Source organism: Gambusia affinis, linkage group LG12, assembly GCF_019740435.1.
Source record: "Gambusia affinis linkage group LG12, SWU_Gaff_1.0, whole genome shotgun sequence".
NCBI lineage: Eukaryota > Metazoa > Chordata > Actinopteri > Cyprinodontiformes > Poeciliidae > Gambusia > Gambusia affinis.
This window is the reverse complement of record NC_057879.1, coordinates 25,211,338-25,238,172: the sequence shown is the minus strand read 5'-3', so window position 1 is coordinate 25,238,172 and position 26,835 is coordinate 25,211,338. Positions and strand designations below refer to the sequence as shown.

Sequence of the window (26,835 nt, the reverse complement as noted above, 5' to 3'; positions counted from 1 at the left end):
CATTGACACAACATCCTTTCCTGGAATAACCTTCTAATTGTTTGAAAATGGTCTTACAGTCGTTCCACGTTAAAATATAGCAACAATTTTACTTTTTTGCATGTATAATAAGTAACATGTATACGAACTGAAGAATAATAGAAAATGCTTTGTAAAACAAATATAGGCTGTCTAGAAGTCCTAAAGTTATTAAAAATGCACAAATCAGCATCAATGACTCACATTTACTAAACAAGAGTATCTTCTTTTATTACAAAACACAAATCAACAAAACCATAAATAATTTATAACAACCTTTTCTGAGAATCTGTACTCTTTAAAAACTGTACAAAGATAATTCATAAAATAAATAAATGCATTACTAGATTAATAATCAGACTAATTCAAAAGAAACAATATATACTTGTGCTAAAGGAACACAGAAATGTTGCTTAATGCTGACAGTGTGGATAATTTAACACAGTATGAAGATGTTTGCTTTTAGGAAGCATTCTGGGAAAACAAATACATTTGATGTCTCAAAAGGGTCTAAATTATATCCGGTAAAGAAAAGTCTTTGGTTGCTACAGTTTCTGAAATTTAATTTAATTTTTTGTAAAAAAAAAAAAAAAAAAAAAAAAGTTGTGGTCGTTTTGTTTAACCATGTAATCCAGGAAACAGTTTTGTTTGCACCATTTGTTGAAGTTTTAGAACAAAAACATATTTCTCTCACCCGGCAGTAAAAACAGGGATCCATTAACTGTCAGTAAAACTTATTTTTAATGTAACAGATGATAAGAGTCACTGGACAAAGACACATGTAAGACAGGAAACTGTTCAGATGAAGTGGAGGTAAAGCATGTAATACTGAATAAATAAAAACAAACTTCTCCGATAACTCTTCTTCCTCTTCTAATGTTTTCTGATCATTCTCCTGTCCAATGTTTCAATGGACTTTCGAGTTGATTGAAAAAGATGTTTTTATGTTTCATTGGTTATTTGAGGACTGCAGTAAAAAAAAATAAAAATGCTGCTGATCTGTTGAGGTTTATCCTCCTCAACTTTATGACATCACCAAATGACAAATTTGATCATTTCTTTCACGAAAGTTTCTATTACATCAAAAGTTCTTTTTTGTTTTTGTTTTTTTTTTGTTGTTGTTGTTTTTAATTTTTAGGTTTTGTGTAGCTTTATGAATATTTTTAACAGAAATCCTGGAACAGGGTTTCAATTCTCATAAATTCTTAATAATTCACGTTCACTTTTCTCTTTGTTGCATTGATAAAACGCAGCTAAGTTGCTCTGCAAAATTATCTGATGTAGAAATATAACGGCTTGAAAAATTCACAACATTGCTTCTGCATTATCAACTAAAAACATTTGGGTTATTTCAATGGTAGACATTTTCTCTTAGAGGGATCTTGATAAAATTAGGCGTCTCTATGTTAACGCCGTACTTCAAAAAAATCTGAATTGTCTTTAAAGGAAATGTGAGCTAAAGTTAACTTTTCAACATCTAAAGTATCAGAATCAATCCTTTGAGAACATTTCACAAAATAAATCAAATTAGACATTATTCGATCTGAAAAAGAGTTGCTAAGCAAATTTATAGCTCAAGAAAAATATTATTTTTTCTGGTAAGACATTTTTATAACCTCGCAGTGAGAAGTGTGGGTTCTTTAAATCTGAACTGAAACTGTCCTCATTTTTCTTCTAGAGAAAACGTAACAGAAAGATCTTTACGGACACAAAGAGTCCCGACAAGATGGTTTTACTTGCCAACTGCTCAATGTTCTCATTAAGTATTAATATTAATACTTAATGAAGCAAATAAGATCCTGCAGTCCACTGTGAAAAACATGTTATAATTGACATGAAGATCAAAGTAATACTGATAATTGGGGGGAAAAAAGATTAATTTTATGTTATAAACGCTATTTAGAAAAAAACCTAAAAACTTTCCTGCTATTGTTTACCTGAAATTGACCCCAAAAGAACAAACTGTCACTTATTTCTGAATGGACATTATTACTAATTTTATTATTCCTGGCACCTTCTATGTACAGTCTGAGCTACTTCAAAATGTTCCCGTCCTTATATATAAAATATGGAGCATCACAGGGAATTGACATATTTAATGTTCTACCTGAGTATTAAGAGGTACAACAGAACTACTGTAAACCTTCAAGAACACTTTCATTGTTTAGAGTACTATCAAAAGAAAATAAATAACAAGTAAAAAGCTCCATACGAGGCTAATGTTTGAATTGTAGAGCAAAATAAATAATATTCTTTGTACGGTTGTCTGAACAAAAGATCACATTAGACGTATATTTTAAGACAAATCCAGGAGAAGCCCAGAAACATCAGCAGATGTTTCACATAATCATGTCCTGAAACGTCTCAAGGCTTCTCCTCACCCAGGACTTGGTCCAAAGCTGTTTGTCTTTTCACAGGTGAAAGAAAACTCAAAGATTCCTGCATCTTCCAGTCAGTAGACAAGTCGAGGCACTGCGAAGGCATCGTGTTAAGGTAGAAACTTCTCTGGATCCAGTGTTCATGTTGCACATAGTTCCACATTTTAAGGTGTGACCTTCACCAGTTGGTGCTGATGATGCTGAGGATCCAAAGGAGCCGGAAGGTTTGACGTCTGTGGTCCAGTCAGTTCCACGAGGCTCCTGGACGGTGGTCAGTGGTTAGGAGAGGATTGCAGGAACCCATCGTCTCCCACACAGGTTGTCCACGCTGGCAGAGCGTTTCCTGGCTGCTCTCCGGATGTCTTTGTATTTGTCGTCACATAGTCTGGAAATGGCCTTTGGAAAGAGGGGAAAAACTCCAGTAAGGATGAGACAGTTTTGTTTTTGGTATAGCAGGACATACATTTCGTTATAATAATCTTTCTATTAAATCACTGAGGTTATTTTGTAGAAATGTGACTAAGAATACATTTTTTCTGTCCTGTCCTTTTGATTTGCTACATCTGAGGATTAGGGCCAGTGAAAAAATAAAAAAGTCAGAGATTAAAGTCCAAATTCTGACAAAAAAATTCATAGTGTTTTTTTTCCAGTGGCCCTGTAACTTGTAGCAACCAATAAGATACCTAAAGGTGAAGAAAGGTGTAAAAATATGCAGTAAACACACACGCACACACACACACACACACACACACACACACACACACACACACACACACTCTAACCACTGAACAGTAGGCACAAGATTTATTTGCACATTTTCTCCTTTGTATCCCACCAGACCCACATTGAATGTTTCGCTGAAAGTCCAAATTTTATTGTGTAAGATGCCATGTCATTCATACCCCAAGAAATAACAATTCAGAAATTTTGCCTGTGATATTATAAAAACAAGTTATACTGAATAAATTTCTTTAAATAAAAAACATTGTCAAAGCATGCTTCGGCAAAAATAACCTAAAAGATTGGTTGACTTTAAGGATTTTTGCACATCTTTACGAGGGTTTTCAATAAAAATGTAACTTGGATAATTAATCATTAAATAATGGGAATGATTTAAGGAAAAATTAGCTGCTACTGGAATGTTTTACCACATTGCATGGAGGACTGAATGCTCCCTCATTTCTTTGATTAATTTAATTGTTCTCTTTCTGTTTCCTAATAATAAATAAGGAAAAAAAAATCTTCTTTCTACAACAGACTTCAATGAAAACAATACATTTTACTTGTCATCACATGCCACAAATACTGTAACAATGTTTGTGTAAAGAGATACAAATATTTATTCTTTGATCCCACCAGATTTAAGTCATCTTAAAATAACTACAGTCGGATAATAAAACTGTTGTAAAGATGGGATGAAAACGTTCCCACCTCTAACTTCTGGGCCTTTTCCCTGCTGAGCGGCTCCAGCGGGAAGCTCAGGTTGTTGGACTCTGAGAGCGATCGCAGGTCGAAGTAGTACTTGGCGTAGACGCTGGAGGGAACGTTGATGTTGAACTGCAGAAGTTCCAGAAACTGGCGCTCCAGTTCATTCCTGGTTAAAAATGAAAAAAAAAACATAAAACATTGATCTTATTCCTGAATTACTAAATGTAGAATATTTTGAGGGTAAGAAAAGATTTTGAACTAAAAAACTGACACAAAAACACCTGAATGTTGGGAAACAGATCTGAGCGGTTCGGTCAGACGCAGTGTTCTCCAGCCACGTTCTCTTTAGTTTTATATAGATTGTTCACATTTAAAGTTAAATAAATAATTGTTTCATTTTACATGGTGTGATTTTGAGCTGTGGTGAGTTTTGCACTTTTACGGAAAAAACAGAGATTCTTAAAGTTAATATGAAATACTGCACTGCTTGTCATCATCATAAATCCAATACATGCTGGGTTTTTTTACTTAACTTTATTTTATTTGCATCCATCCATCCAACTTATCCAGTCTGCGTTGGCAACATCTCCCAAAAACTGAAAGCTTGAAACCTGTCACTATTTTCTGATTATGCTAAACTGTTCCTAAATTCTGCTTTCTTTGCTATTAAAGCCTCACAATGCTCTCTGTGCAACTTGCACTTGAATCTGGTCCTTTTAAATCAAACCAAAGCATGCAGGCAGAGCTGACTCACATGTCTTCCACAGTAATGTCCTTGAGGATCTGACAGTAGTCGACGTTCCAGACAGCCTGGTCGTCCCAGACCTTTGAGGCGAGCAGAATGGCACCCAGAACAATCCTTTTCCAGTTTCCAGGACAGATGTCAAGTTCTGCGTAAGTGAGCAGTCTCTCCAGGTACACCTGCAGACCCAAATCAATGCAAACAAGAAAACTCTTTTACTCACGCAATTTTATGCCTGAATAATTTTGCAAGTATTCTTTCCCTCTGTGCTGAATTCCTCCTTCTCCTACTGAGAACCGTTGCAAAAAAAAACAAATGCACGTTTAATGCAAAGACCGGTGGAAGTAATTTTCCACATTTTGTTTTACATTAGGAAACAAGTTGCGTATGTTTGCAGTATGATCAGAAATCTCACCAGTGTGACGATGGCACATTCAGCTGTGAGCTGAGCAGCGCTGAACAGGGTTCTGACGAAGCGGTAGATCTGCTTCTGCTCCGGGTCATGCTGGTTGTAGTCCAGCGGAACCTCTGATTTCTGGAAGAGAGGACAGAGAGGAAGCAGAAGACGGACAGAAATGAGAAAAGGACATTAGTGACTCTAACGCTCTTACACTTTAGGATAGAGTTTAATAAAATATGAGAGCTGGCTCCAAAATCCATGAGGACTTCAATAATTATTGAAGAGTTTACTCCCAGATTAAATAAACTCTTTAATAATTCTATAAATAAACTTACTAACAAAACATGCCACACATTTTACCTTAAAAAATCATTTATATCACTTTATATCTTATTTCACATTTGTCACCTTCTGACAAAATGAGCATGGAGATTAATGAATTACATTTTTCCTGTTATAAAACTAATACAAAATACTGTGAAATCCCCTTTTGTTGCAATTATACATGCACATCTTTGGGATGTCTTACCAACTTTACACATCTACAGATAGAAAACTTTCCCATTTTGTTTTGCAATATAAGATTGCCTGCTTGTGCTGAATTTCATTTAGGAGTAAAGGACAGTGAATACAATTACATGTCACCCTTTTTCAATCATTATTTGTAAAAAACTATATATTTGGATTGTGTTTCTTTCACTTATATCTCATAAAAATTCTATTGAATTCACTAGTTTATGGCTACAATGTTAGAAAACATGAAAAAGTTCAAGTGATATGAACTTTTTTCATGTTACAGCATTGTGTATTGCACCATGGAAACAAGATCACAATCTAACATTAGTATGCAAAAGAATAAAATAATACAACTCACTGAGAGAGGATGAAGCTTTTCATCAAAGATATCCAACAGCATGCCTCCATTTGTGTCTCTGGTAAAAAAATTATTTATTTTGAGGTTTTGGACTTCAAGTCATGTTTAACTTAAGATATGTCAAGCAACAACAGAAAGTCAAAAAAACGCTACAGATTCAGTTCAGTTCTAGAAATTTCAAGTGACAAAAAGAAAAAACAATCCTTAATCTAAAATTTTACATCTCACTCGGTGCATTGATATAAAATTAGCTTACTTTGAAAAAAATACAATCACGTCCCAACAGTGCAAAATTAACAAATCTAAGCATCAACTATCCATCAAGTGGACAGATGATGCCTGTCAGGATCCTCACCTGTTTTTTATATGGTAGTAAATCGCTAAAGCAACACTATGAAAGCAAAAGAAAAGAGAAAAGTCGATGATCAGCTAGAAAACAGAAATATTTTTGCTATGAGTGCACAGTTTTCATGTTCCAACCATTTGATGGTGTATTTGAGGTTGGGCTGGCTGACGGTGTTGTCGTCCAGGAAGATGGTTGAGCAGGAGCTGTATTTTTTCCTCAGACTGCCATGCTACAAATACACACAGAGAGAGAGAGAGAAAGAGAGAGAGAGAGAGAGAGAGAGAGAGAGAGACTGTATTACAGCGGGCGTTGTTTTGTCTGACCCACATGAAGCATCACAGATTCTGGGTGACAGTGATGTGCAACATTATATTTAACAGGAAAAGTTGCATTACAACTTAATTTAGCTTTTACTCTGCACTCACATTATTGATGAAGAGGCTCTTTCGTTTTTCTCGCGCTGTAAAAATAAAAAATGGACAAAAATGAAAACAGAAAAATGATTTATGAATATAACTCACTGTAAGTTGCAGCAAGCGACATGTAAAAGCCGAAAGTTATCAACCTGCACAACATGCTCTTAGAACAGGAAGCCAAACCAATAAAAGAAATCAACACTGTTAACTGCAAATCACAAAAAAGTTGCACAAAGTGTTAGAAGCTGCAACACCAGTAGCGCACTGAGAGGTTCTGGCCACTAGAGGGAGATGAAATCACAGGACTCACCATTCCTGTAAATCACATCTGAAAAACAAAAAACCAACAAACTTAAACTTTCTGCACCTCAGTCAACAACACTTGAAGGGATGTTACAAACAGATTTATCATAACTATGTTATTTTAATTAAGCAGCAGAAGAAATAACAGCTGCTTTCTGTTTAAAATAATAGCAACCGCATCATGTTAATAACTTTTGTGTAAACAAAATACCACTGAAATCATATTTTTATTTTCATCTCACTGTGAAAAACTTACACTAGTACAATATTAAAACAATCTCAGCTTCAAAAGTGTCTTGAATTTCTCTGTAAGTAGCCATCTGTTGAAAGTCCACAATAAACATTTTTACACACTGAGGTTGTCGGAAATAAACTGTTGTTCTCTCTCTTTTTAACTGGTTATGAACTTCCAAAATCAGAGAAAAATCATGTGATTGTTTAAATTTGTAAAAAAAATAAATTAATATCTTCAGAATTTTTTTAAAAATGTGAAAATAAATTAAACATACACGTAAAAACATATTTTATTGTGTATAATGATTGCATACTTTTTGTACATTTAGGTATTTAATTAACAGAAAAGTTTTCATATCATGTTTTTGTTTAAAAGCGCCCTCTAGTGGACGTATTTGGAGATTTTCTGAAAAGTGACAAGCAGGAAGAAATTCTGTCACTTATTTCTAGACATGTTTACAAAAACAGAAAACAGCTTGGAAAACTAGATGAGATAATAATTTCCTGAAAGCCCATTTACAAATAGCCATTAAATTACCAATACCAGTTGCTTACAACTATTGAAGATCCTCAATATGTTGATTAATGTCATAGATTTTACCAGACAATTTCCACATTGATTTTCCTGAATCTTCATGCAGCATGAGAAAAATATCATTAAGAAAACCAGGCTGCTTACCATCATTATGAGATTTGCTCAAGAATATAGTGCTGGCCCGAGGATGGTCTGACGGGTTGTACTCCATGTTCAACTCTATAATCAAATAAAATAACCAATCTGAGATAAGTTAAGGACAATCATAAACACGCATAAACATCCAAAACTCTTCCAAATCAGATACGGCATATCATAAAACTAAAAAATGTATTTGAGTCTCCACTGTGGAGAAGCAAATTTATCCCACGTTCGGCTACATTAACATCAGTAATGTTGAAATTATCAATACGTGAAAGTGACTAAACTTTGTGATTGTGGTCAAACATCCACAGATACAAAGTCAGAAGCAGAAAAGAACATACCTTTATTTATTTAGACATGCATCTGCAAACCTTGTGGTATTAGCAGTTAGCGGTACTTAGCATGTTAAAATATACATAGGATACATATGGAGAGCTAAAATGTTTCGGGTTAGCTTAAAGACTGCTATTCATGTATTTGTTTTGCCACCATCTCTTGAACTATTTTTAATGTTTAAATTTTGAGATGCTTTGATTATAGTTATCATCTGTGTTTCCCTGTGTGCTGGTGTTTATCTTGTTTTGCATATTTGTCCACAGAAACATTTGGGCTTGATTTATTTCCAAACAGAATCTGAATCTCACTACAGCCTGAAGCCGAGAGCCACAGATGCGTTTTATGAGAGAATGAACAGTTTCTGTTCAGTAATATTAGCCTTTATATATCTGTTACACCAATAACTTGTAGATGGAGAATGTATGAATATTGATCTCATGTTTTATCTCATAAAAACAGATTGTGTGTGTAAGTGGAGGCCTAATTGCTGTTCTTGTTCTGTAACTGTTGCTGCTATTTACAGGGATCATGTTTGTTACATTATGATGGAAAAGAGCTGCAGTTTGACCTTTTCCAGCTGAGCAGGTGAAAAACTCTCCCACACACACTCATACACACACACCGTTTTGTATCTCTGTGTAAACATTTCTGACAGATCCCATGAATGTGTCAAAAATGTGATGCTGCCTGTTCCACTCGCCAAAGCGTAACTGGACGCTCAAAATCTTGCATTTGGGTGAAAAGACAAAATATTGTCTTAGACAAAGATCATCTGGGTAAATACAAATTTAATTTATTAAGGGACAAAACCATGCAGAACAATCTGGTCCTGTGTGAGACTGTAATCCCCCCACAAACCAAACAACTGGTTGGTTTTAAAGCGATTGGAGTAAAGCCAGTACCTGACAACGACTGGTTCCATTGACCATATTTATAGAGTTTTGTGTATTATTGTTGAATGTCTTTGATTGTCACTGATTGTCCTCTCATATATATGTTATTTCCCATCTTATCTCTGATTGGTTCAGATGTCCTTCAATTTCTATCCAGACACATTGTTTATCTGAGATCTATAAGTTGACGACAATTACATTTTACAAATATTCTGGTTATCCTTATTTTCTGTTGTCCTTTCGAACTGGGCAACAAAAAACTCAGAAATAAACTGAGTTTTATTATATATATTTGTTGCATACAACAAACACTCTGTTGAATACTTTGTTGTAATTTCAGTCTCAGCTGTAAAGATTCATCTGTTTTATGTTTTCTCTGTTTGTGGATCTCACTGAGGTTTGCTGGAATCCCAAACATTGATACATATTTATTTTTTAACCCTTTTTATGTTAATGAATATAATTGATTTTCCTTTTTGAGTTTTCTATAGCATGCTTCATATTCTCATATCGGTTCTGTTTAAATAATGTCTTCATTTTAAAGGTCCAGCAGTCATCAAACTGCTGTATAATTTGTGAAATTAAACTCAATTTTCCACAAAAAAAAGTTGTTAATCATAGTTAATTTCTGATTTGAAAAGAGTTGTGTGATTGGGTTTTTTTTAGCCTAGGTTGGTTTGAATATCTTGTTTCTCTTAATAAATGAAATCATCATCATCTTCAAACTGCTATTTATGTTTACTCAGGTTATTTTGTGGATCTGTAGCAGCTTTAGCCTGACAGTCCAGAAAACATTTCAGAATCCATCAGGGAGCTCCCAGAGTTTACAGCATCTCATGTCACCGCTGATACGCGATACTCATCACCTGACGTAAACTTTAACGGAGAACAGTGCTTCACTGTGGCGACCTGAAACCCGCCACCAGGAGAGCTTGCCTCTCTGCCTTCCTGCTCCTGAATAATGAACGAACAACAAGTCCTCCCTGCTCTGCAGAGATCAGCTCCAGTTCCACGGTGCTGCAGTGTTTCCAACGTCTGTTTAAAACCGTCTTTCAAATCAAAAGGTTTCTAAACAGTGAAATTATAACGTTCTAACAGAGTAATCTGCAGCACATTCTCAAATGCTGCTATCAGTTACCATAAGCTTCTGCAAAAATAGATTAATCCCATTTATTTCTCAGGTCTTTTCTTTCTTTGGTCCTGAAGACAAATAGCCTTCAGGGTTTAAAAGATTTTCTTATCTAAGTCAAGTAACAAAGGAGGAAAATCCTTTGTTTTCGTCAAGGTGCTTGAGAGAACAAAGACCTGAAACCCCAGAGAAAAAAAATCTCATTTACCAAAACGAGATTAAAGGTGTAGCCTTAACTCTTCAGTTTATGTCTTCTCGGTCTATTAAAAACCTGATTATTGGCTTAATATTGTGTCATTTTGAGACTTCAACCTTTTCACAGAATTTGTACTTACTAGTGAAATTTGCTTTTTGGAGTTAATGTTTCTGCATTATTAATATGTTTTTATGAATTACAGAGCAACTCTCAGTAACGATTTTATTTACATTTCTATGACCGTATTTTCCTGTGACAGACTGGCGACCTGTCCAGGGTGAACCCCGCCTCTCGCCCGGGACGCAGCTGGAGAGGAACCAGCAACCCTCCCGACCCCATTTAGGGAAGAAGGGTGTAAAGAAAATGGATGGATGGATGGATGGATGGATGACCGTATTTTCATTTACGGTGACAATATTTGCCATAAAACAACCTCAATGCATTGCAATAATATGGTTTCATTCATGGTGGTATTACTGCATTTTCCTTTATGAATTAAATGTTTATATCTTATAAATTCTTTTTAAAAACAAAAAAAGCAAGCCAAATCTTTTTTTTTTTTTTTTAGTAATGACCACAAAAGCTTCATTATAAGAAATATTTCAAATAAATTTTTTTGTTGTTCTATTCTTTAAAAATATCAGAATCTTTCTGAAATCTTTAGATAAGCTTACAGGCGATAAATAAAAATACCTGGATTTCAGTTTGAATAGTGATGTTTGTATCTTATTTTATGAAGTTATTTACAGAATGTCTGTGAGATCTGCAGAGTTTTCTGCAGTGATTGTGATCTCTGCGTTATTGTTGGAATCCATGGCAGCGTGAACAATGATCAGTCAGGGAACGTGCTTCCTGTTCAGTCATGCATGCCGATCTTTATGGTTTCATTTCGGAGGAGAAACTGGACCGATTTAAATGGTACTAATACTAAATGTACAGTAACCAGTACAGCTGGGGTCATTTATTCAGTAGCAATCATTCAGGCATAAAAAAGTCTCATGAATTCAGATAATGGATCTTTGGACATTTGGTACCAGAATACTCTTATAATGACACAACTTGTTCCTTTTTATTTAAATAAATCTAGAAGAAAGCAAAATAAACCCGAGCTTGACAGACTGAACAATATTTCTGTATATCAAGGTGCTTTTCCAAAGAACTATTAGCTCGACTGTTGGAAATCTTGAAGATTTTCTTTGACAAAATCATCACCAATGATTCAATCATCCATCCATCCATCCATCCATTTTCTATACACCCTTTGTCCCTAATTGGGTCTGGAGGGTTGCTGGTTCCTCTCCAGCTAACGTTCCAGGTGAGAGGCAGGGTTCACCCTAGGCAGGTCGCAGGGCAACACAGAAAACAGACAAGACAAACAACCATTCACACACACACCTAGGGAGAATTTAGAGAGCCCAATTAACCTGACAGTCATGTTTTTGGACTGTGGGAGGAAGCCGGAGAACCCGGAGAGAACCCACCATGCACAGAGAGAACATGCAAACTCCATGCAGAAAGACCCCCGGCCGGGAATCGAACCCAGGACCTTCTTGCTGCAAGGCAACAGCTCTACCAACTGCACCACTGTGCAGCCCTTGATTCAATCAGACAATGTCAAATACACATGACCTCCACATGACCCCAAACGCCTGGAGAGGAGAGGAGAGGAGAGGAGAGGAGAGGAGGAGAGGGAGGAGGAGGAGGAGAGGAGAGGAGGAGAGGAGAGGAGGAGGGAGAGGGGGAGGAGGAGGAGGAGGAGGAGGAGGATGAGGACGAGGAGGAGGAGGAAGAGGAGGAGGAGGTGGGGAGGAGGAGGAGAGGAGGAGAGGAGGAGAGGAGGAGGAGGAGGAGGTTGAGGACGAGGAGGAGGAGGACGAGGATGAGGAGGTGGGGAGGAGGAGGAGAGGAGAGGAGAGGAGAGAGGAGAGGAGAGGAGAGGAGAGGAGAGGAGAGGAGAGGAGAGGAGAGGAGAGGAGAGGAGAGGAGAGGAGAGGAGAGGAGAGGAGAGGAGAGGATAGCAGAGGAGAGGAGAGTGGAGGAGAGGAGAGGAGAGTAGAGGAGAGGAGAGGAGAGGAGATGTGAGGAGAGGAGAGAGAGGGAGGGGAGAGGGGAGAGGAGAGAGGAGAGAGAGGAGAGGGAGGGAGAGGAGAGAGAGGAGAGGAGAGGAGAGGAGAGGAGAGGAGAGGGAGAGGAGAGGAGAGGAGAGAGAGAGAGGGAGAGGGAGAGGGAGAGGAGAGGAGAGGGAGAGAGGAGAGGAGAGGGAGAGGGAGAGGGAGAGGAGAGAGAGGAGAGGAGAGGAGAGGAGAGGAGAGGGAGAGAGAGGAGAGGAGAGGAGAGGAGAGAGGAGAGGAGAGGAGAGGAGAGGAGAGGAGAGAGAGGAGAGAGAGGAGAGGAGAGGAGAGGGAGAGGAGAGAGAGAGAGGAGGAGAGGAGAGAGGGAGAGGAGAGGAGAGGGAGAGGAGAGGGAGAGAGAGAGGAGAGGAGAGGGAGAGGAGAGGGAGAGGAGAGGAGAGGAGAGGAGAGGAGAGGAGAGAGAGGGAGAGGAGAGGAGAGGAGAGGAGAGGAGAGGAGAGGAGAGGAGAGGAGAGGAGAGGAGAGGAGAGGAGAGGAGAGGAGAGGAGAGGAGAGGAGAGGAGAGGAGAGGAGAGGAGAGGAGAGGAGAGGAGAGGAGCCTGTGAAGGCACTGTTAACATGCAACCTGCATACAAAAATGTTTCCGTTAATGTAGTCTAATATAACACTAAGCAAACATTATAGACCTTTTTAAAAAGGTACGTTCAATTAAAATGAATATTGAACTGAAAGAAGATTTTGTTTAATGCTTGTTAGAAGCTGTCAGTTCAGATGTTTCAGGATTAAAGTCCTCGTTATTTTAACAACATGCTGTTACATGTAAACAGAAGTCTCTGTTCATTAATATCACATTCTGTTTCATGTTTCCCCCTTTAGAGGGGACAAAGTGTTGAAGGTTTAAAGACAAAATCCTAATGAAGGGTTTAAAGCCTCTGACTCAAATATTTAGCAAAAAAAATTAAGAATTGCTAAGAATGCATGTCAACAAGAAAGACAACAAAGAGTTGATTACAAGTGATAAAGTTTATATCTCAGCTCTAAGATCAGTCCTGACAAAATATAAAATAAATCTCAGTTAAAAAAATCAAACTAACTGAATTCATATTTTCTATTAATTTCCTATTTTTCTGTATTTTCCATCAGTCATATAAACATGAAATTAAGATCTGACACTATATACCATGAGTTCATAATATCATGTCAGTGTAAAAATAAAAAATATTAATTCTCTTGATATCAAATTAACACTGCTCTTTAAGGCAAAGAAGAGTGTTAATATATAAAAATATATTTAAAAACAGAAGATTTCTGACAGAGGTTCTGTTTGTCATGTTTCCTTGGACACATTTTACTCAGAAGTGAGGGGGAAAAGTCTCTGGATTGTAAAGGTCTAGTCCAATATCTGCATCAACAATCTCCAGCTAATAACTGAGCAACATTCCTGACACAGAGGCTGACTGAAACTGTGCAAAGCGATCTTCCTCCTCATACTAAAATTAGACAGCATCAGCTGATATATACCATGAGTTCATAATATCATGTCAGTGTAAAATTAAAAAATATTAATTCTCTTGATATCAAATTAACACTGCTCTTTAAGGCAAAGAAGAGTGTTAATATATAAAAATATATTTAAAAACAGAAGATTTCTGACAATGAAATAAAATACAGGCATAAAACTTTTCGGAGGTTTTTGTTTGTCATTTAGGTTTTGCAGCCTTGGACACATTTTACTCAGAAGTGAGGGGGAAAAAAGTCTCTGGATTGTAAAGGCTGCTGATCTAGTCCAATATCTGGAGCATCAACAATCTCCAGCTAATAACTGAGCAACATTCCTGACACAGAGGCTGACTGGAGGAACTGTGCAGAGCAAAGCGCTTCCTCCCTTCATACTCTACCTAAATTAGACAGCATCAGCTGATGGCTGAGAAAAACACAGTCAGCTTTGTGGAAAATAAGGCAGATCATATGACCACTTTGTCTCTTGTTCTCTCTGTCCACATCCATCTTCCTCCTCCAGAGTTGGCGTCTGTCTCTATCTAGAATGCTGTGTTTGTATTGTTAGTTTATCAGATTTTACTTTAAATCTTCCAGCCTGTTCTCCATAAGTACAAGAGTTAGATGAGTAGAATAAAAAATAGACATAAACATAAACTGCAGTAGAAACTGGAGCAAATGCTTAAGAGGAGAGTAGTAGGAGAAAACTGCACAGTGTTGGAGTAACAAGACCTGAATTCAGTCATTTAAAGGGTGACCCAATAATTTTGTCCAAGTATGTGTCCTTGTTTCTTTCACAAATAAAAACCCATAAACTTTCAACTTAAAACTTTAAAAGAGTAATGTCAGTAATAAACCTGTACTGCCAAAGGCGACTCATTCTCTAAAGTGAATACCATCGTTCTTCATTCACTGTTTTTCCAAAGAAGCCACAGCAGTTCAGCCATAGAGGAGCTTTAAAGTCTCCAGTCAGTGACACACTGCTGCAGCAATCACATGTCCTTAAAATTCACCGCATGCTACAGGGTCAGCTACGGTCACAACAACCAAGCCTCTCCCTGAAGAAACATAATAACTCTGTTGTTCAGTTAACATGGCTGTTTCTTTTATTGAAACATTTTTAAAGGTAAACGAAAAAAGGCCCACAAAAAGCAAAAATCATAATGCTGCGTTTGGCTTTATCAGCGTTTTCTCAGATAATGTGTTTTGTTGTTTTCAGTTACTAAAATTTCAAATCTCTGGGTTTTTAAAATATTAAATATTCTGTAAATGATTCCCTGAAGGATTCGCATGACTCCCTGAACTCCATAATCCTCATGTGGCTGATTATCCGCCTTACGAATGACAGCTTGTCCAAACGGGACAGGATCGCTCTGAACTCAACGGCTTCTGAAAACAAAAAAAACAGCCAAATGTCCAACTCTTACAGTTTTAGAAAAAATATTTGAAGCATAAAAATTAACATAGTTTTTAGTGGCAGTGGTGGATAGACGAGACAATGTCTCTACGAAGGAATAACACTGAAAATACTGTATATTCCCCTCAATCAGGATTAGATGTACGGTAGTAAAAAAAAAATCATGTGGTATCAACAAAATGAACAAAAAGTTTGTTTATTTTCCAAATCAGGCCCAGTTTTTCTTCAGGTCATGAATTAAATGTTTAGAAGTAAAACAAATTACAGTTTCTTTTAACTGATCCTTAAAGGGCTACATGCATCCACACGTCATTTTTGTCTTGTTTTTGATTCATCTACACAGTTTTATATATTTTCCAGGTACGTTCAGTTATGTTATGAGATTGAACTTCACTTTTTTGATGGAACATTTCACCTCTGTGATGTTACATAAAATAAAAGTAAAGTCAAAGTACACTTTTGCTGCTTTTACATGATTTTTATAAGAAAAGTGTAAAAATGTATGAATAGAAATAAATCTGAACATGAAGGGTTTGTTTGAAAGGGTTAAAAGAAAACAAACAAAGCCAGTCCAATGATGTAATTATGCTGTCCTGTCATATTCCTTCTCCATTGGGGTCAGTGTTGTCATCTGTTTATTGTTATCTAGGTGAACTGCTCAATATATCATACTGTTGATTTTAGGCCATATTGTCACGCCCTAGAATCAGTCCTGCACTCAAAGTGATTCAAATGTGATTTAAATGTGATTGAAAGAGACTAAATTCTTCTACAGTGCAGTGGGAAAATAATAAAGTTAGACAGAAAGCAACTACTGAGATTTATTTCTGCTAAAGATTGTTCCACAAGCTAATAAAATCATCAGGTTCAATTAATTCTTCTAATAGCTTATAGTTTGTCAAAATGTTTTAAATGGTTGCAGAACAACCTTGTAAATTATTCATCCAACACCAGAGCCCATTGTGCTGTATTATAAAGCAGTGACAGTAAAATGCTACCAACTTCTTATTAATGCTGAAAAAGGAACATGTGACGCCTTGAAAGCCGACTTGTAAGGCTTTAAAATTGAGGCGTGAATTCTTGGCGCTGGTTTCTCCCCGGAGGTTTCTCTATCTGCTCCAACTGGATCCCTGCTCCCTCCCAGAGACTCCTTTTTTTATATGGAGCTGCACATTCTAATAAAGCTGTAATCTCCGTTGCATACTGTCGGTGAATTGATAACAGAGTGAGCACATTAGATACGCTCCGGTTTCAGTCACAGCTTCACTGAGACAGACTGCGTCTCAGCACGGCTCATCCTTATCCCTCCCCGGAGGAGTCGGCTGGCCCTTTCAATCATGTTACTATGCAAATATTTATCAAATACATGTTTAATACACCAAAACATATTTCCATCCTACAATGCAATGGTGGAAGATTTCCAGGCAAAAAGGAAATCTTAACCTGATAAAGACAAGGCACTCAGGTTAACAGCTGCTCCAAACAGCATGCAGAATGTATGAGGTATGCTCTGTGTAAGCAATCAGGACGGATCAATACATGCTGTTCAAATAGACAGATGTTTATGAACTACATTATGTAGCAAGACTTAGGTAGGGTCTGATTGTTCTCACTGAAGTTAGCAGTTCTGTCTCTGTTCAAGCGCAAGATGAAAAAACGTCTTGGAAAAGTTCAAACCTTAAACTTTTCAACGTGATACCTCCAAACAATGTATTTTATTTGATTTTATATGAAAAACCAACTCAAAGCAGCACATAACTGTGAAGTGGAGGTAAAATGGTACATTGAAATGTTTTAATGATTTTAGCTCTATGAGTTATTGCTGCAATTCCATCTATTAGGAAAATTTAGATACAAGTTTTGAAAATCTAATAATGTTTTTCCCACTTTTCTTCCTGAAATCCCCCAAGCTGAAGCAGGTTGGATGAAGAGTAATCAGTCTTGCCACAGACTGGCAATTGTATTTAGGTCTAGACTTTAACTAGGCCATTCTAACACATACATTTGCTTTCATTTAAACCCCTGAAGCTCTGTCTGTATGATTTGAGTCAGTTTCCTGCTGAGAGCTTCAACTATATCATCACTAACAGACTTTCTTTCAGGTAAAATTATCTCAAAAATAGAAACACAAAAATAAATACGCCTGACAAAACTGTAGATGGGAAAATAAATCAAATGTATTAAAATAATTTTTTCACGTCTTTATTAATTTGATCAAATTTTCTATTTAAAATAAATTATCCATTATATTTTGCGATGCTGAATCCATCTCTGGGGGTACAGACACTGGTAGCCTGCGGATCAGAATGACTGTAATGTGATCCGAAGCTTCTCCACTCAAGTAAACACAGAGCACAACGACTGCCACCGGAGAAAGAAAGGTGTGCTCAATGTAAAGCTGAAGATGTGGGTCGTTCAGTCAGACCTTTAAGGGATAAAAAGACCTAAATGCTGGCATTGCACAATAAATGTTCCAGATATTTCATGTTTCTCTGACATTTATTTTGATCCACATCTTCCCAGATGGGAATCAGCTCAGGTTCCACCCTGGACACTGTTCATGCACTCATAGCACAATTTAAAGTACTCAGCTGACCAAACACTCATTTATAAAGAGAACAAAACCTAAAAAGGTGCATCAAAATACCAGCAATATACAACTTGAATGAAAACTTGTACAAATTGTATCCTATTTTGAGTCAAAATATGACAGCATTTAATACATTCAAACTGCTTATCAAATATATATTTGTCGAGTTGGATTAACTTTCACTATCTGACAACATTTCCACCAGATTTAGGTTCCAGTGACCAGGAAGCTAAAGCTCAGTGAGAATAATGGAGACATTTTCCAAACGTCCTGCACCCTTATCAGAGGCTTTTAATACTGAAACAATATATACTGTTTGGATAATATGAATCAGAGTGGAATAGATGACTGCGCATCGATTGTAAACATTGTATTTTCTTCTGGGTCGTGAAAATAACCAGTAGATTTCTGTTAGAAGCAGGAGGCCTCTTACAGTTTCCATGTATATGAAATCACTGACTGCAAATAAGGCAATCCATTCAGCAGAGCATTTCCAATCCTGAATGGCTCAATTGTAACGCATATTAGCATGTATCAGTGGAGGCTTAGAGTTGGAGGTGAGGGGGGTTGCATAGTTGCTGCTTCTTTCATGCACAAACTGAAAACAAAGGCCAGCACAAAGGGTGCCCTAATCTAATCAGTATGTTTCTGCAACATCTCTATATACCGTGTGACAAACCTGCACTGGCGGCCATGTCCGTCTTTACTATAGGATGAGGAGTGCGATGATATTTTTGTCCCTCTGGGGTTATTGGACAGATTTATTCATTTATTATTCCATATTTTGAAAACAGTGTGTGTTCTGCCTTTAAAACAACTAATACTGATAGAAATATAATGAATGCGTTGCTTTAGTCTAACGTTGGAATTATTTGGGAACTGTTCTCATTTTATTTTCTGTATCCTATAATAATTATTCCACAATAAGCAATTACAAACACAATAAATAGTAACTCTAAATATTCTGAAATACTAGCATAATTATTCTGCATATATTGTGCAATCTAAACGTATGGTGATAAATTTACCGTCGATGTTTTCCCTGTCGCTGATGTGCTGGAGGTTGCACGCCGTCTCCTCCCTGCTCAGATCCGACTCCTGGTGGTACGACTCCAGCCTGGAGTGAGCATTTCTCCGCAGCTTGGGGCTGCCCGACACGCAGCAGGAGGTCGTGCTCCCCATTTCTCCTCCTGGTGTGTAAAAACAAATAATCCTTTCCGCGCTGAAACAGGAGCTGAAGCGGCCCCGCGAAGCCCGTCATCAACACAGACCAACTGTGCGCTCGGGGCGCATCCCCAGCAGATCCTGTCAACCTTCAGCGTCCACGGAGAAGCTGTCACACGGTGCGGATGTGTCACTTCCACCCTTACAGTGATGGAGGCCAAATAACAAACCCACAGTCACACGCATCGTGAGGCAGGACTCATCTTGTGACGCTGCAGGCGCACAGTGATGCGTGAATCCTGGAATCGTGCGACACAATTCAGTCTGCGCTGCGCAGTCAGGAAAGGCTGGTGGTTGTTACTGCGCTTATTCACAGCATTTTACGGTAAGCACGGTTAAGAACTGCTTTCAAAATAAAAGCATGTTTCCGGTATAAACTGCGGTGTTCCTGATTGACAAAGCCTTACTGCACCCAAGCAGCAAAAAAAAATAAAAATAAAAATAAAAATAAAAATACTAACACGATTGGTAATTTGCTTTCAAATGTGACCTGCATTACAAAGCTCGTTTTTAGATACTGCTTGATTGGGACTTAAATGAATTGTAAAAAAGGTGTTTAACTTTTGTAAATGTCACTTTTCTTGTCAGATTTTTCAAACAGTGGGCCACTAGAGGTCTGCAGAACATGTTTAACACAGGGGTTTCTGAATAAACCCTGCTTTGTTATTCACAATTTTGCAGAGTTTCATCTGAAAAGATTCCTGCTTTTGTCCACTTGAAGATCTGTGTGGCTCACAAGAATCCAGTGGATTATGTTGAAGGCATTGGTTTACAGAGTGAACATTTCTTGATCCACATTCAAGTTGACTTGCTTACAGCCTCATTGTTGGGTGTTTTTCATGAATCTGAAAGATGTGGCTTGTTGGTAACAGTGAATAGAACTTCTTAAGGTCTTTATCCTCAATGCATGACTTAGTCTGGCAAGTATAAAATTCTAGACCAGTGTTTAGCTTTGAGTGATTAAACAATCAACCTTCTCCCCTGTAGAGTTAATTACCTCAAGATTTTTTTTTACCAATTGAGCTGCTTCTCAACAGGTGAGTCAGGCAGTAACCTCCTTCCTCGCATTACAAACCATGGTTCTGGAGACGTCACTCAACACGTCCACTTCATTGGCTACCAGTTGTACTGAAGGTCACATTAAGTCAATGTGACAGCGCAATACTTTAGGAATTATGTATAATGTTTATTTAGCTTACCATTTTGTTTCAGGCTGCACAGTGGAGCAGTTGGTAGAGCTGTTGCCTTGCAGCAAGAAGGTCCTGATCTGCTGCTTCACCTCAGAGCTTCTTTCCTGTAGGAAACGGATCAGCTCAGTGAAGATCTTCTCACTGTCCTCCACTGTTTTATCAGCAGAGTGATTGATGGCCTCCACCTCCTGTAGAAGCAGCTTCACATCTTTCTCTCTGTCCTGGATTCTCTGCTGGATGTTTCCTCGTCTCTCCTCCAGCTCTCTCTGCCTCTCAGGCCTTCCTGCTGCAGCTGACACTGTGTCGTGGCCTTTATGTTCATCTAGTAAACAGAGACTACAGATTCACTTCTGATCAGTGCGGCAGAACATCTTCATCACCTCATCATGCTTGATATAAGAACTTGCCATCTTCTCTGAAGAACCGAAAAGTGAGAAATATGTAGGAGTGGCATAAATATTTTAGATTCATTGGCAGAGTGGGTTAAGGTGTTTCTGTGAAACAGTGAAATGAGACAAGAAAAAACAGAGTTCAGTTCTGCTTTCTTGTTTTTCAGAAAGAAGATTATAATCTTAGCTCAACTTGATGCCTCAAAGTTCAGAATCATACAGTAGCTGTCTTCACAGGGAATAATTACTGAATACTTCAGTAAATCCAGCAGAATTTTAGTTGCTCAAGCCGACACCCTCACGTCGACATTTTCTGTCACTTTCTATGAAACAGAACGCAGCATTCAAGCTGAGCAGATTACAGCACAGAGGTGGAGGTGAAGAAGTACAAAAAGTGAGTTTTAATTCAGTACAACATATTCATAATATTTAAAGGTATCAAGGTTTGAATGTTACTATTTGTAATAAATGCCTTCTTAAGACAGCTGAGCAGGTTTGTATCCAGAAGGTTTTCAGTGGGGCTAAATGGAGGCCAGTGATAATCCTGAAAGTGACACACCAAGATAAAAGCTCAGGTAGGACGAACAGCTGGAACATAAAATGAGTGGCTCACAGAATGAAGGTCAAATATTGACATAAACTTAAATATAAAATGTCCTGCCTGAGACACTTCTATATCTGACAAACTGGCAGACCTTTTAGGAAACTAATGCTCAAGATTAATAATTTCTTCCAAATTCAGTGACTTCCTGCTCTCCTGATATCCTCCCGTTTTCTCCCCTCCTCCCAGTCAGAATATCTCAGATCAGACCCTGACAGGAATGAGTGAACCTGACTGGGTGACTGCAATGAGACTGAGGTAGACAGATTAGTGTCAGTTGCTGTGCTTGGATCCAGAAAACTTGAAATTTATATTTTATAGTGTTCATACATGCTAAAATTTCTCAATATTAAGTCATCTGTTTTCAAAAAATGTAATTTTTTTAAATTTTTTTATCTCCTTTACACAGTTTTTGTCTCTTTACACTTGAGCTAAACAACTTGCTAATGATATATTACACAGTGCATTATTGTCTATAAAGATGTTTTATTGAAATCTGGAATCAAATATTTTAATGTCCCAACAAAGCTAAACAGAGATACATGAATTTTTATCCTTATTAAAAAAAACATATGATGTCATCTAAAGTTCACAATGAGACAGTAGCCTCTATGTTTATCGCTATGACAACAGTTTTTATGATAATCAACGAAACAAGCAAACTTAACAAATTAAAAGATAAGGGTGTGACAATTTATGTGAAGTTTAGAGATGAAGCATAAGGTTGAAAATGTTAATTTGAGAACTGGAGAGCAGAATCAATATAGCTGAACTTTCAACCCAAAGGGAGAGGAGCTTTCTATGTTAGTTTACAAAATTCAGCAGTTTCACTACAGTTGAAAAATCGAAGTCCAACCAGCAGCGGCTGAGTGAAGCTGGTCTGGACTCTGTGCAGCAGAGTCATGGATTCAGAGACGCTGTAGAAGGACAGAATACCTGCTCTGTGATTCAGGAACACTCCCACTCTGGAGGAAACTGGACCTGAGATGAAGGTTGAGATGCTGTTGTGCCAAAAATAATAAGCATTTTGATGACAATATAGAGCCCAGGATTTATCATTACATCCAAATCTACTTTCCATCCCAGTTCTGCTGATATTCTTGCATGCGACTGCTAAATGAACCCCCGTCTCTGTTTTCTCAACCTCCCAGTAACAACATCCAGTCAGACTCTCTTTACTCAGAACCTGAAACAAGTCACCGAATCTGTCTGGATGACTGGAATAAGACTGAGGTTGATCCATCCAAGTCACCTTCTTGTTCCCCTCTGATAGTTTCAGCCGTGTATGTGCTATGTTTGGATCCATTGTGATTGCACATGAATATCTTAAGAATCCATCTCTGCTCTTTGGTTCTGGTTCTGCCAGTAGAACATCCACCCCAGTGACCATCAGTGAGATGTTTGTCCATGAGTCTCTCAGGACGTCCTGTAGTTTCTCTCTGAGCTCTGACACAGCTGCTGTCACGTCCTCAAAGTGTCTCAGAGGACGGATGTTGATGCTGGATGAGTGTGTAGACTCACTGAGTGCTGGCAGTGAGGGGTAGTTGAGGAGAAACTGGTTGTGATCCTCTGTGTGTGAGAGCTGCTCCAGCTCAGCGTCTTTCCTCTTCAGCTCAGTGATCTCCTGCTCCAGCTTCTCCTGAACATCTTTGACTCGACTCACTTCAGTTTCCTGCTGGGATCTGATCTGCTGCTTCACATCAGAGCTTCTTTTCTGGAGGAGACGGATCAGCTCAGTGAAGATCTTCTCACTGTCCTCCACTGTTTTATCAGCAGAGTGATTGATGGCCTCCACCTCCTGTTGAAGCAGCTTCACATCTTTCTCTCTGTCCTGAATCAAGTGTTGAATTTTCTTTTGTTTCACCTCCAGCTCTCTCTGCCTCTCAGCTCTTTCTGCTGCAGCTGACACTGTGTTGTGGCCTTTATGTTCATCCACAGAGCAGAGATAACAGATACGCTTCTGATCAGTGCGGCAGAACATCTTCATCACCTCATCATGCTTAGAGCAGATGTTCTCCTGGAGGTTCTTGGACGGCTCCACCAGCTTGTGTTTCTTTAAAGGAGCCACATCATAATGAGGCTGAAGGTGTTTCTCACAGTAAGAGGCCAGACAGACTAAACAGGACTTGATGGCTTTCTGTTTTCTTCCAGTACAAAAATCACAGGCCACATCTTCAGGTCCAGCATAGCGGTGATCAGCAGGAGCAGCTTGGAGTCCAGTCTTCTTCAGTTCTTCTATTAAATCAGCTAGCATGATATTTTTCTCCAGCACAGGCCTTGGTACGAAGGTTTTTCTGCACTGAGGGCAGCTGTGGATTCCTTTCTGATCCTCTCCGTCCCAGAAAGTTTCAATACAGTTCATGCAGTAGCTGTGTCCACAGGAAGAAGTCACTGGGTCCTTCAGTAGATCCAGACAGATCGAACAGGAGAATTTTAGTCGGTCAGGCTGATTTTCTTGCTGTGCCATTTCTTTCTTCGGTGTGACTGTCAAACACTTTCAGTTTCTCTGAAACAGAAAGTCACTGTGAGTTCTAAAGAGGCAGTAACAAAGAGATATGGAGGAGTGGCAAAGAGTCTTTGGATTTAGAGGCATGGAGAGTTAATGAGTAATTTTTGCTTCAGTGGAAGAAAAGAGACAAATAAAAGATCAGAGTTCATTTCTCCTGTTTTCTAGATTTTCTTGAATCATCTAAAATTTAACTATGTAAGTACAACAAGACTGAGACTTCATAGCACAATCATAATCCCAGTTCTCTCTTATTACCAGTTTATCAGTTGCATCATGTGTTTGTGATTTAATAGCTTAAATACCTGGACTAATGCCAATAGTGTTTCATGGCATTTTAAAAATACATGAAGAGATTTGTCCAGAGTTCTAAGAAGAAATAATTGCCATCAACAAGAAAAAGGAAACAAAAAGATTGAAAAAGACTCTACATATTCCTCCAGATACAGTTTTGAGGAATAGTTCACAAGTTTAATGTGGGTGTGACAGAACAGGCTGCAGAGGCTGCCAGTCCAAAGTTACAGTATGGTTGATAGTCATATGTGTTCCTGTCCACAGGTTAACTATGTAAGTACAACTAGACTGAGGCTTCATAGCACAATCATAATCCCAAGCTCTTATTAGATTGTCTTGTATGTCAATTTTTATACTTTATCACAAGCAAACTGAGGCCACTCACAATCAAACAAGCAAAGCTTAAATTTCTAATTAAATCAAGTAGACATTATTTGTTAACCCCAACAAATATATGTTCAAAGCATCACAACTATTGAACAATATCCAATGGAAGAGCCATATGGACAATCATAAAGGTTCAAGCAGCACTTCATAGTTTAGTCACCAGAGGCCACCAAAGAGTGTCTAAAGTTTACAAATTGTGTCCCTTAATGATGATGTGGTTGGGCGATTTTATGTTGCATTTGTGATGGATTTTGTTAATTAATGATCTGTCTTGGGAAAAGTAGCTCCATGGACATGAGGTCCTTTCTACCAATTTCTCCAACTGGAGATGTGCATAAAGAGGAGCCAAAGACTTGGTGCTGTAAGACAATTAGAGGATTGTGGATTACTTGTAGATGTATACCATTTGTACTAATGTATGAATTGTCTATCAATTATCTTAAAATAACAATAACCTGAAACTGTTTCCCTTGCAGTCAAAAGAGTCCATATTCAAATAAAATGTAATGATAAGATAAGGTCATTTAGAATCTGCAACATGTCCTGGTGTCCTGGTGTTAATGTCCTCTTTAGTACTGTTGGAAACATTTGTGTTTCATTTTTCAAATAGCAGAATGTTACTACCTACCTAACATTTACTCCATTTTATTTAGTTGAGAAACTTTTTTTTTTAAATATATAAAATATATATATCTTTAGCTTTGTACTTTTACTTGAGTAATTTTATTATGAAGTATCTCATCATACATGACGTACTTCATAATACATGAGATAAATTTTACTCAAACAACTGTTTGAGTAACTATAAAAATCTATAAAAATAATTTCTCTGTCTGCTGTGACTGAAGGAACAATGTGGGTTGAGAGCAGAGGAATGTGTACACACTTAAACAGCAGAAGAAGAAGAAACCTTCCCATTAGTACCGGAAACGGCTGAAACAGCTCAACATCCCACATTTGTTGAACTGTGGGATGTTCCCCCCTAAGTTTAACTTACATTCATAAATGTAAGTTAGACTTTTTTTCTACCCACTGAAAGAAGAACAAATATGTTTTAACAAAAAATAATTCACCAGCCACAGACACACACCTGCAGTTTTTTAGTTTCATGAGTTTTTTGTTTTTTTTGTTTTGTTTTGTTTTGTTTTTTGTTTGGTTTTTTTTACTAAAAGAAACAGATTTTTTTCCTGATTTAATTTTTTGTTCCATATATGAATTGTTGTCACTTTGGTTCTTAAAATAACAAACTTTCCATTTAACTTTATATTTTCTTCTGATTATGTTATTGTTAAATATTTAAGGAGTCATAATTTGATCGGTTACTCAGCACTTGAGTCGACTTTATAACTAAATATTTTTTCACTCTTATTTGAATTATTTTTTGGATACTTTTTATTTTCACTTGGCTAAAAATATGTTGAAGTAGTGCTACTCTTACATCATTATCCTCCCCACCTGTAGTTAATAGTAACACATTATCAATGTACTTCGTGAAGGTTTTTATGTTTTCTGAAAATACATTAATAGCAATCAGACTGAAAGGTATTTAGAATGTTCAATATTAATATGAATATACCATATTCAAGATGTTTGTGCAGTTTAATGTTATGATTTTGGTTGCAGTAACGTGTTATGACCAGCAGAGGTCTCCCGCTGCCGCCTTAAGGAATCCCCGTTCGCGTTGTCAGGGTGACCGGCTTCAGCTCTCCTGTAGGCGGCTTGAAACAAGGTGGAAATTTCCACTCTAGCCGAGCTGGAGCAAAGGCCGTGAAGATGTTTGAAAAGCAGCGTCATGAAACGTTAACAGGACAAACTCACTTAAAGTTTCACCTCCTCTTTTGGTTCTGACGTAAGAGAGGAAAGAGCAGAGAGCAGTATAGCTGGTTCTTTGATTGCAACAAATCAGATTACGTTTAAATAAGAAACAAACATTATTTAAACGTCTCACTTGAAAACTAAAAGTATTCATGAGACGTTTTAGGAGACTTCATGCCATCAGGATCAGTGATATATTTAAGTTATTTAATCAGACAAGTTGTAACTTTTCCTCTTACTTTAGTACATTTTGTCCTTGGAGTGTTTTTAGTGTAATTTCACCTGACATGTTTCTTTAGCCCTACCATGAGCCTATAAACCAATTTGTCAAAATCAGATAAATACCCCTACAAAGCACTTGGTAAGTACCGGTACTTAAAAGATGTAGGCGTCAGTGGACTTTTCTTAAAGTGTTGCTCCCCATTCATAAATGTAAGTTAAACTTTATTTGCCTAATTGTAACATAAATTCAGGTTTTTTT

General features: G+C 37.6%; 2 protein-coding genes across 3 annotated transcripts; both read right to left on the bottom strand.

Moving 5' to 3' along the window:
* Positions 1 to 740: 740 nt before the first annotated feature.
* On the bottom strand, positions 741 to 19,684 carry LOC122841631 (cyclin-Y-like). 2 transcript variants are annotated; one of them, XM_044135100.1, is made up of 11 exons: positions 18,977 to 19,684; positions 7,819 to 7,893; positions 6,913 to 6,930; positions 6,612 to 6,646; positions 6,321 to 6,415; positions 6,196 to 6,231; positions 5,841 to 5,898; positions 4,982 to 5,101; positions 4,579 to 4,745; positions 3,828 to 3,990; positions 741 to 2,792 (listed from the first exon to the last, which is right to left on the bottom strand). In XM_044135100.1, exons 1-11 carry the CDS (start codon positions 19,128 to 19,130, stop codon positions 2,676 to 2,678), a joined length of 1,038 nt encoding a protein of 345 aa, XP_043991035.1. In that variant the 5' UTR covers positions 19,131 to 19,684; the 3' UTR covers positions 741 to 2,675. The 2 variants fall into 2 exon arrangements, with proteins under 2 accessions (XP_043991035.1, XP_043991036.1); XM_044135101.1 differs by lacking the exon at positions 6,913 to 6,930 and having other exon boundaries at positions 18,977 to 19,682.
* A 2,134-nt stretch (positions 19,685 to 21,818) lies between these two features.
* On the bottom strand, positions 21,819 to 23,875 carry LOC122841630 (tripartite motif-containing protein 16-like). Its single transcript, XM_044135098.1, has one exon. The coding sequence runs from the start codon at positions 23,817 to 23,819 to the stop codon at positions 22,152 to 22,154; it is 1,668 nt and encodes a 555-aa protein (XP_043991033.1). The 5' UTR covers positions 23,820 to 23,875; the 3' UTR covers positions 21,819 to 22,151.
* Between the last annotated feature and the right edge of the window lie 2,960 nt (positions 23,876 to 26,835).

What these genes read in the sequence shown, in the direction of transcription:
- LOC122841631 (XM_044135100.1), bottom strand. Translation starts at nt 19,130, where the DNA reads ATGGGGAGCACGACCTCCTGCTGCGTGTCGGGCAGCCCCAAGCTGCGG. An exon ending in CGACAGGGAAAACATCGACG is followed by an intron (nt 7,894 to 18,976) that starts GTAAATTTATCA and finishes ATTTGATTATAG; the next exon opens with AGTTGAACATGGAGTACAAC. An exon ending in CTCAAATACACCATCAAATG is followed by an intron (nt 6,232 to 6,320) that starts GTTGGAACATGA and finishes TTGCTTTCATAG; the next exon opens with TGTTGCTTTAGCGATTTACT.
- LOC122841630 (XM_044135098.1), bottom strand. Translation starts at nt 23,819, where the DNA reads ATGGCACAGCAAGAAAATCAGCCTGACCGACTAAAATTCTCCTGTTCG.